Genomic DNA, 11,431 nt, shown 5'->3' with positions numbered 1-11,431 from the left:
CTTTTTTCTCTGCTTGCTTCAATTTACGTAATTTCTCCTGACTTACACATCTCATCTTCTAAGCACATTAAATCTGTGCCTGTCTCTAGGTTGCATCTTCAGAAGGGAACAGATCTGGGCAGAGCAGTCCCCCAGCAAGAGACTAGTTAGTACAGTTTTAGGGAGCTATTTCCTGTTCAGTCCAAAGCAGTACGTCTTCCCGCAGGAAGCCAGCGCCTAAGCAGCTGTGGACAGCAGGTGCAGAAAGCACCGATGAGGTTCCCACTAAGATGAGGCCAGCCCATGCAGACCTGAACACAAAACCAGATAGGACATGTGCAAAGAAAAACTTCATTTGTTCTTCAAGAGCAAAGGCCATGCTTCATTTTTGAACAATAGAGATGAAGCTTTCACAGGAAACTAGGCTGGTGCCTACTGTACACGGTTGACATTTATTTTAAATAAAGAATATATTAAGTCCTCACAAAGCCAGGTTTTAAAAAAGGCATCTAATAAATTTATACAGTGAATAGTATGTCTTTATTCTATTTACAGTAAATTTGTTATAAATATAATACATTTTTGAAAAGCTTATTTTTAACTTGAGTAGATTTATATTTTAAACAGATCAACTTAATTGTTAAAGTTATATAATAAAGAATATGATTTAATGACAAAAAATCTTATGGTGAAATAGTGTGACAGTAAGAGATGAGCGAGGGAATAAAGTCAAATTCCTTCCAAAACTATGTTCAAAGCATCAGAAAAGCTTTTCTTTTTACAGTTATGTATAAGCCATCGGGACACCAGACTGAAATATGAATGTCCGTAACCAAAGTTCAAAACTGATCTTACAGAACTGTATGAGGCAAGGCAGGAAAACTGTATTCAACACTCTAGAGAACGTCACAGTAAAGCTGGGATCTGCAGACTAATGGCTTAACGACAGTTTTGCCAGCGAGGCCTCTCCTTCTTCAAAATCATCTCCTCAGAGTCACATCCCATTCTATAAGTTGCAACAGCAGACCTCGACGCTTTTTTTAAGACACAGCTTAATAAAGTGTATAGATATGTTAAAATTCTGTATTATGAACATGTAAATTATTACCAGTTTAAAAAAAAAAAAGGAATTCTATTCTCAGCCCAGTGTACTGTGTGTCAACTAAGTGCCAAGTCCCAGTATTTCGCAGTGATCAGAGAACTTCCTTAAAAAGAGGGTATTTCCAATGCTGCTGTAAAACTAATTCCACAGTCGGACTCATTCCGTGACTCTCAGCTGTCATGCATTGTTGATGATAATCAGAGCAGGCATGGAGTTCTGCTGACTTGTTTCAAACACTGTAACCTGGTCCGATAACTTGGCGAATACCCTTGGAGTTCCAAGGTTATAAACGCCTGTATGAACAAAGCATGCTTTCAGTTGCAAACTGTGTGTCTCTTCACTTTTCAGCTGCAGTTTATACTGTGTCTGTCCAAGCCACGTGAAGGATCCATGAGTTTCCAATGCCTCTGGACTAAAGGAGGAAGGAAACAGTGAAGTTGTAAACAAGTTTTTTTTTTTTTTCTCTAAAATCTTACTAACATCTTTCTTTCATCAAATCCTTTTATTTCTAGGAATTATTTATGAAGTGAATTATTATTAATAAAATTATTACTATAATAATCAACCATGTGTTAACAGTTATTACTATTTTCTAGGAACAATGCTACAAGGAGATTATTTCATTTAATGCCCATAATGGCGCCCAGTAAACAATGGAGCCTGATTTGACACTGAGCTCTTGACCTCTTTGCTATTCACATATAAGAAATAATTGTGTATAAAAGAATGCCCATGATATTAAACTTTGTAAAACTAGAAAGTGAGAACAATCCAGTGCCCAACAATACAGCACAACTCAATGAGTTTGTGACACACATACATACAGACTAGGTGCTTGCATTTTAAGGCACCACTATGCTTCATGTGACTTTTCTTTTATGTTTTTGAAGATTTATTCCCTTATCTTTATGTGTATGGGTACACTACCAGCATATGTGTAATTGAATCACATGTGTACCTGGTACCTGCAGAACCAGAAGGTATAGATCCTTTGGAAGTGGAGCTACAGATGGTTGTAAGCCACCACACAGGTGCTGGGAACCAAACAGAGATCCTCTACAAGACTAGCAAGTAAGTGCTCTTGACCACTGAACCATTTCTCCAGCCAGAGATTTATTTCCTAACACAAGAAATGCCTGAGACAAACATGCTGGCTCTAGGAGTATTGAGTATTGCAGTATAATCTAGACTCTTGTGTTAAGCATCATTTTCAAATCAGGGGAAAAAAAACTTTGATATTTAATAGCTCTGTAACACTTCTCTGATACCATACAAACAAATCTAATGCTGCTTGAGTTAACTTTACCCATGTTAGGCAATGATCTGCATAATTTCAAAACACAAACTGCTTTAAATACTAAACTTAGGGCTACAAAATAACCGCTCACAAAATAAATTCTTACCTTGTTGTTTTATGCCGGAGATCAACTATTACATCTACATCAGCCTTAGAACAGTTAGAAAGTAAAAGGGTGACTGGTACTAAGCAAAGGCTGTGGGACAAAGACGACAAAATCATTAGTCATATACTTTCTTCTTAGAAACTAGTTTCTTGAAAATAACACAAGAACACCTAACAGAGCAAGTTTAAATATCAATTTCAAGTTAAAAAAACAAAAAAAAACAAAAAACTGAATCACAAAATCATTCTAGGTAACTTATTTGTAAATAAAATACATTAATACAATCTGTCCATAATTAATATCAGAATGCATACTTTCTATGAGGAATACTGTTAAGCAAAAGTGTTGTCCCTAGATACAAATGTAGCTTAGGTTGTGCTGGCACTATGCCCTAGAGAGCAGGTTTCTAGTCTGCAACATCTCCTTTATTTAAATTACAAATGTGTAAGTCACAAGCCAAAGTGAAACTCCAGGAACTCACACTATTCTGGTCCCATCATCTAAAATGCTACTAGAAGGACGAGATGCAGACATCTGCACATGCCCGTCTAATCCTCAGACCCAATTATACATTACTGCCCACTGACTACTAGACCTTTCTGGAGCACTTTAACAACTGCCCACTGTTGAGACATCACTTCCATCTTGGTCTTCCTGCATTAGTTCTCCTTTCCAGCCCTCTTCAGATGTTCTTTTCTCCTTGTCTCACTGTTCACACACACACACACACACACAAATAAGTGCAATACACATAGATGTGAAAAATCTTAAGGGAATGACAGTCTAAATCTGAGTCCCACTGTTAGTCATGCTATAGGTTTGATTTGTGTCTAAAACAAAATGATACAATTCTTGCCCTGGTTTTTGACTTTATGAAAAACCTTCAAATAGAAAGCTTTTGACATCTCAGGAAGTGCTGGGGCAACATCCATCCTCAATAACACTGAAGGTGTGTGACCTACACAACACACACACACACACACACACACACACACACACACACTCTCTCTCTCTCTAACACTATAGTAAACGCTAAATTATTCAAGACTCAATATTATTTTAAATTTCTTTTTAAATTTCTTCACGAATGGGTGCCTGTTCATGTACATAGGAACAATTTAACAAAAATAAATTATACCTTTTTTGGTGAAATGGATGATGAAATGATTCCGGGTAGTGAAGACTTGTTTTAATGAGATTAGAAAGCTGTTCTACTGATGGTCTTGTGGAAAATGTCGTGTTTTCTGGCCTGAAAAACTTTAACAGTTCCATTTCTGGTGGCTCCTGATAATAGACAATAAAAATTATTAATGAAATGATGCTTTATAAAAGTTACAGTACATACAAACTTTAAAAACAACAAAAAAAAACAGTGAAGACAACCTAATCATGAAGAGTATTTTTTTCTTTTTTGCTATTATTAAAACTAGCAGTTACTGTCATTTGTGATACAACCTGGGATAAACCTGAATTTCCTGTCAATTCCACACATTAGGCTCTGTGATCTTACATAATTACTTAGTATTTTCCTTGTATCTAAATTTGGGTTTCATAACCAATCACTTCAATGGTTGATGTGATTCTCATTCAATAAAACTATTTAATACTGAGGCGGTGGATATTCAATTATCCACAGTTGTTTTAAACAGCTGCGGGTCAAGAATTGACAAAAAAAAAAATTCCATTTTGAAAATATATTCATTCATTTCATAGATTTGGTATTTCAAATGTCTTACTCAAAGGCTAATATGTATGGGGGAGACCAAGCTCAGATGGTACAGTGCTTGCCTGGCATGAACTGGTTCAAGCTCCAGCACCCTATAAAACCAGGCACAGTGGCATCACTATAATCCCATGTTTTGTAATCCCAGCACTTGGGTGGTAGAAGCAAGAGGATCAATAATTCAAGGTCAACCTCAGTTACTGCATAAGGCCCCCTAAATTGTTTTGTTTTTTTTTTCTTAAAAGAGGAAAGTGAACAACAGTATAAAAATGACCTAACACTGATCATATAGACCACTCTACTTATTTCAAAGAGCCTCATTTTTAAAACCCAGCTGATTCTATTGTATTGTGCATGGAGTATTTGTGAGGACCAAAAGAGAAAACCAACAACACTCTGTAACATATAAGCAATTCAACTCAGCATACTTTCCTAAGCTGTGGACACTGCACACTCTGGTACCATAAGGTCTGTCAGCTCACCGTGCAGTCCTCCTCCCTCAGCCTGGGAATCAGTCATTGTTCCAGGTAACCACTGTTCTTTTGGTTGGAAAATAGTTGTTTCTACACTGAAATGTCCACTGAAAATTGAAGAGCTATAACATGGACACATTTCACAAACATGACCCTAGCCTGCAGGATCTAGATGACAATAGACACTATAGGATACCTGCAGACTCAAATCAGCAGCTCTGCTTTTGACTTCTAAGACACACAAACAGTCCAGTTTACTCCAGAAAACAAAGAGCTGAGGAAAGACAGGAGGAGCTTCTGGGCAGCTGCCAGAATCATTTTCTTCACACTAGTCATGGATTAGCATGTGTTTTGATTTGTAAAAACTCTGTATTTATGACTACATTTAATTTTTAAATTTTAAAAAATGCCAGGAGGTGTACACCTTTAATCCCAGCACTTGGGAAGCAGAGTAATATGGATCTCCATGAGTTCGAGGCCAGTCTGGTTTACAGAGGTAGCTCCAGGACAACTAGGGCTGTCAACACAGAGAAACCCTGTCTCAAAATCCAAAAACCAAAACAACAACAACAAAGGTATTATTGGGGCTGGAGAGATGGCTCATTGGTTAAGAGCACTGGATACTCTTCTAGAGGACCCAGTTCACAAGCATCAATAACCCCACTTCCAGGATCCAATGCCCTCTCTCCCAAGTCTGTGGGCACTGCATGCATAGACATAGTCCATAGGCACTGCATGCACATGGTGCACAGACATACATCTAATTAAAAGTTTTAAAGTCCATTATTAATACATTCAAGTCAAACAACATGACTTCTAAATTATACTGAATAAGGGCTAAAGGTATAGTTTAGTGGTAAGAGTGTGGGCTTATCATGTATGAGGAACAGGGTTCAATCCTCACCATAAAATAAATAAAAAACACCGGAAAAGTTTCTACATATCACCTGTCAGGAGAAAAGACATAAATAGTAGCCAAAGGATATTTAGACAAAATAGGCATGTAACACATGCCTCTAACTCCACCACCAGAGGCCAATGCAGATGCTGCCCATTTGAGGCCAGCCAGAGCAACTAGACCCTGTCTCAAAAGAGAGAAGACAGAGACAGAGAGGGTGAGAGGCATGGTACAGAAAGATCACAAGTACCAGGGAAGCACAACGATATGCATACAAGAAAGTTTCAGAACAACCTCCCAGCAACTGCCATTACCTGTTTCTGAAATTGTGAAAAGGCTTCTTTCCCAAGAGTTCGAAGAACAACATGATGCTGGCCTTCTAAAATAAGCTGCTTGTTATCCTCTACAACGTATGCCTAAAAATGCAACCAACAGAAATGTCACCTTTCACCCATGGCAGGAACCTCAAAAGTAAGTATCTTAACAACTGGTGGGAAAAAAATAAGACACCCAGTATCTATCAATTATCAATAATCCCATGTCAGCATTTCGTGTTAACATTTCAACCTTTATTTATCCATTCAATCAAAAATCCATCTACCCCTCCCTCTGAATCTCGTTTTTTTTTTTTTTTAAAAAAAATAAAACTAGACTGACACAATATTTCAAAGAGATAAATCTTAATTTTTTTCCTTGTTTTCTCTAGACTTTCCAACTTCAAAGAAGTGTGCTACAAATCGTGTACTGGGATTACAGACATAAGCCAATACCTGGCTTTTACCTGAGTTCTGGGGATCTGAACTCAGACCCTTATGCTTGCAGAGCAAGCATGTCACTTGCTGAGCCATTTCCATGGACCCAAGAAAGACTGCTTTTTCTAAGGAAATCTTGGCTAAAGACTAAGAAGTGACATACAAGCTTCTTTACTTGACTGCTAAAATGCAGGTGACTAAACTGAATCCTGTGAGTGAAAATGCCATCCCTTGTCAGACTCTGAAGTCCAGGACAACCTCAAACCTGTAATTCTGTCTGTGCACTATGAATGCTAGCAATACAGGTATGTACCAGGATATCCACTTTAATCCACACAATTTCTTTTGTGTTTGGTCATTTTTTCCAAGATAGGGTCTCACTGGATATCACAGGCTGGAGTGGAATCTAATATGTAGCTCAGGCTAGAATCAAACTTAAGCCTACTGAATAGGAGAATTACAAGGCACACTGCACCACATATGTTTTTAAAAGGGCTTTTTTTTTCTACTAGTAAATAGCAAACTAAATTCATCTATTTTAAAATATTTGTCCCAATTTATTTTTCTTTTGAATTTGACTCTTCTAGAAAATATTTGTCAATGGCTCTAACTTACTAAACTGTCACATTATATAAATGTCCGAAACTTATTTGGATTTTTTGTTTTTAATTTTATTTATTTATTTTATCTGCATCAATACTTTTTTGGCATGTATGTCTATGCACTGTGTGCGTGCCTGGTACCTGAGGAAGTCAGAAAAGAATGTTGGATGTCTTGGGACTGGGGTTGTGAGCCACCATGAGGATACTAGGAATCAAATTTGGGTCCCCTGAAGCTCAATGCTCTTAAGCCATTTCTCCAGCCCTAATTTAAGTTGTGTTTTTGTTTGTTTGGGTGGTTGTTTTTTTCGGTTTGTCAAGACAAGGTTTCTCAGTGTAGCCTTGGCTGTCCTGGAACTCACTCTGTGGACCAGGCTGGCCTCAACTCACAGAGATCTGTCCCAAGTGCTGGGATTAACGATGTGTGCCACCACACCCAGTGTTTTACTTGTTTTTAATAAGCCAGAAGAGACTCCATCAGAAGGCTGTAAGAATCTCAATGCTTGAGCACTTTCTGACTAGTGATAGTTTGTCATTTGGGAGTCACACTTTTGAGTACTGCTGTTCTAAAGGCACAGGTCAGCCCACGGTCCACTGTACCTAGAACCCAGAAGTAAGTAGATGAACAGCTGCTGGTTAAACCTTTATAGGAACTCATCAATAAAGTCTTGAGACAATGTTGGGCATCTTTTACATAGATTTCCAGGCCAACCTGAGCTACATATGAGACCATGACTCAAAACAAAACAATTGATGCCCCAGATATGAGTTTGGTCCTGAATAGTTTTGACTCACAAATCCTCCCCCCTTCCTGTGCATGAAATCCCACAATTAAAATGATTTTACAAGTGTTCAGTAGCTAGGTAGGTGTGATAACACACACCTGTAATCCCAGCCCTTGGGAGGTACTGGAAGGATAAGAAGTTCAAGGCCAACCTTGATTATGAGATCCTGTCAGAAAAATAAAAATCAAAAAAGGGGAAAAAAAAGTATTTTTAAATTCTCTTTAATTTACATTTTCTCAACTCAATATAAATGCAGCTCCAGATACTACCACCAAGCTTTATATCACATTCTTTAATACATTCTTCCTCTATTTTCCATCAAAGATTACACCTTAAGTTTTATTTTACATATGATCAGCAGGTCATTTTTTTCAAAAATATAACTTTCTTCCCAACCAAGGTCACTGTGAATTTAACAGTTGAGTACAGATTATAGCATACATTATAGTTACTGAAAATCTTACCTTAAATTACATCAAAGGGCATTCAAGCACCTATGATTTCAAGCTAATTCATAACAATACGCAAGCAGTCATTTTATCATAAATCTTATTCTATAATTAATATATGTAATTTATTTAAGCAGTGTTTCATTTGAAGTTCATGCAAAGTCAGCATGGTTTCAAAAATATAAACTACTTCCAGTAGTAATAAATAAAGATGAAAATGAAAAAGGGGAGGAAAGGCACACAAAAAGACGAACACAACCAGCAAGTCCATGGCTGCTGGAGACTCACAGTGCAGCTTCTGTCTTGACAGTGTCTGGAGATGCTCATAATAGTTTAATGGAACCTGCTCTCACTGACCTGCATGTCCATGGTAATCTTGGTGGCACATAGAAACAACACAAGAAAGCTATCTGCTTTTATTGAATTCCTTTCTTTAGACAAAAAACATTCAAAAAGTGATTACGGTACTACTAAAAGTTGTAAAATAATTTCAATATTGAAAGTAAAAATTGTAATCAGAAAAAAATGAGTATACAATTATTCTCCAGTTTAAAAATAAATATCTAGAGCTGAATGTAGTAGTATACAGCTTCAATTGCAGCAAAGATGGATCTCTGTAAGTTCAAGGCCAGACTGATCTATATAGCAAGTACTAGGCTAGCAGGACTATATAATGAGACTGTCTCAAAAAAAAAAAAAACAAAAAAAAACAAAAAACAAAAGCAAAAAATAAAGGGGAAAAAAAAAGGGGGGGGGGGGACGGGGACTGGCAGATATCCAGGCTGGGTGTGATGGCATTCTCTTGTACTTCCAGGCTCCTGAAGCTAAAGCAGAGTACAAAGAGTCTGAGGCCTGCCTGTGCCACACAGAAAGACCCTGTCTCAAATGCAAAATGCAAAACAAAACTTAACTGTCTCTAAGTGAGGCTTGCTGACAGCATGTGTACACTACCTTCCATAATATGACAATGTTCAGGTCCACCTCACTGCACTTCTGGATCAGCTGCACAGCATCCTCTGCAGCATGTTTCTCTGGATCTTGTGGTTTCTTCAACTCTGAGGATAAACTTCGGTAAAAGAAATCTGCACACGGACTTGCTGAACTTATTATCTGTGGAAAAAAAAAATCACTTGTCTACATAAGTGTTTTAATTAAATGCCCTTTAAAAACTTACTCATTTAAATGTACTCTGCCAAAATTTACAATTCTATAACTTGTATATACCCAAAAGTTCACTCATTAATTTGTTGTCTGTGTAGCTGAATATGTGAAGGCCATTTAAATACCTAAAAGTTTTAGTGCACATTACTCATAACCTCAAGAGATATTACACCAAAATAGTTTATTACTGCCATGATTTTCCAAGTGTCTGGGAAGATGAATAAAAACTACAGTTCTACAATACAAAAGTGCTTCTCATCCATTTAACTCCCTAGAAATCTCAGTCAGATCCTTGAACTAAAGCTCATTTTCACTGTGGTGGTTGTTAAATACTTTCATGCATGAGTACTTTTTGAGGTGTCTGGCTGAATTAAGAAGAAACTTATGAGGACACTATCCAGGCAGCATCTGATGAAATGATGTAGTCAATCACTGGTATTAAACCACTCTTCGTATTAACTTGAAAGAAACAATGTGAGAAAAGATTCAAACTATAGGATTTCCCCCAACATAAAATACTCTCTCATGGTCCTTTACATTCAGTTTTATGGATTACTATACATATATCATTTATATGTAAAGCTTTACAATACAAAGTAAATAATTTTAATAAATACATGCTGGGCTGGAGAGTTGGCTCAGCTGCTAAAGGGTAGGCTCACAACCAAAAATGTGAGCATACCCACACTTCAGGCACTTAGAAAACACAACAAAACCAAAAACCAACCAACCAACCAAACAAAAGATGCAGTTTTTCTCTTCTAATGAACTTTTCTGTTACAGTATCATCCCATAGTTTTCTCCTTAATTTGTAGTACTTAGTGTTATTCAACCAGATACTTCAAAAAAGGGTCTTTGTTTCTGCCTTCTTCAGTGCTCATATACAACATTATTCAACAACAAATACAACAAAAATTGCAGTTTTAATATCATTTAAGGGTCCTACTGATGCTTCTAGCAATTTAAATTATTTTAAAATAAAATTAAAAACTCATCCACCAGGACTGGTGGCATAACCCTGTAATCCCTGTAGAGGCAACTGAGTGAGACCCTTCTCAAAGTACAAAGTTAGAGAGGGCTAGGGTATAGCTTAGTGGTAGAGTGCTTGCCTAGCATAATGGAAGACCCTAGGTTTGAGGCCCAAGAGCACAATAAATAAACAGCATCACAATAAATAAGCAAATAAGCAAAAAGACAACATAGAAAAAGAAATGTTGAAAACATACAAGTGAAGACCTGAAATACTGCTAGTTCTAACATTTAAAATCACTCAAGCTTTGCAATTATTGGACCTTCGTGGCTTTGAGATGTTGCTTTAACAGCTGCTTCTTCAGATACTGTCACAAAAGGTGAGTGACATGAAAACTCCTGATCAGAGAAATGCAATACTTTAGAGATGTCTGGAAGTGGTAAAGAGCATGAAGTCATTTCATTAACACAACAGTCATACAGAATGAGGGTAGCTCCCTAGATGACCTCTCCAGATAATAGCAGAGTGGGTTAAAAATGCCTAAGACAGGTCCAAGTACTTGTCACACAAGCTTGATAACCTCAAGTGGATGCCTAGAGCCCACATCTTAATCCTAGTATCCTCATGGTACAGTGGAGGTGCAAACAGGAGAAGCAGCCCAAAACTTGTAGTCCAGCTAGCCTGAGAACATAAAAGTGCAAAAGCAGAGACATGGGGAGACCCAGTCTCAAGCAGAGGAAACAAAACTGACTCCAGAAAGTGGTCCTTCTGCTCTCCACACATCTACTATGGCAGACACATGTAAACAAGCACATGTATGTGAGCACAACAAAACTAATTTTAAAAAATGTTAAAGCATGTTCCAGGCTAGGGACATAGCTCAGTTGGTATATGAGGGTCTAGCACACACATAGCTATGGATTCAACCTCCAGCTCATGGAAAACCAGACATGGTGACATGGTGCTATAAATCCATAATCCCACCAGACATGGTGCCATAGGCCTGCAATCCCATCAGACATGGTGCCATAAACCTGTAATCCCAGCACTCAGGAGGTAAAGACAGGAAGAAGAGAAGTTCAAGGTCATCTCTGGCTATATAAGGAATTAGAGGCCAGGCTGGACTACACAATACCG

General features: G+C 37.6%; 1 protein-coding gene across 5 annotated transcripts in view; it reads right to left on the bottom strand.

Annotated features, from left to right (window-relative positions):
* Nucleotides 1-314: 314 nt before the first annotated feature.
* Nucleotides 315-11,431, bottom strand: part of Trappc8 (trafficking protein particle complex 8) — an 80,404-nt gene continuing 69,287 nt past the window's right edge. For all 5 annotated transcript variants that reach the window (XM_027400541.2, XM_027400542.2, XM_027400543.2 and 2 more), the window contains 5 exons: nucleotides 9,115-9,273; nucleotides 5,893-5,994; nucleotides 3,623-3,768; nucleotides 2,485-2,574; nucleotides 315-1,493 (listed from right to left, as the gene is read on the bottom strand). In XM_027400541.2, coding sequence (XP_027256342.1) covers nucleotides 1,259-1,493; nucleotides 2,485-2,574; nucleotides 3,623-3,768; nucleotides 5,893-5,994; nucleotides 9,115-9,273 — 732 coding nt within the window. In that variant the 3' untranslated portion in view covers nucleotides 315-1,258. The remainder of the gene's footprint in view (nucleotides 1,494-2,484; nucleotides 2,575-3,622; nucleotides 3,769-5,892; nucleotides 5,995-9,114; nucleotides 9,274-11,431) is intronic.

Source organism: Cricetulus griseus, chromosome 2 (genome assembly GCF_003668045.3).
Source record: "Cricetulus griseus strain 17A/GY chromosome 2, alternate assembly CriGri-PICRH-1.0, whole genome shotgun sequence".
Taxonomy (NCBI): Eukaryota; Metazoa; Chordata; class Mammalia; order Rodentia; family Cricetidae; genus Cricetulus; species Cricetulus griseus.
Note: the sequence above shows the minus strand (reverse complement) of the source record. Positions and strands in the feature narration are given on the sequence as shown.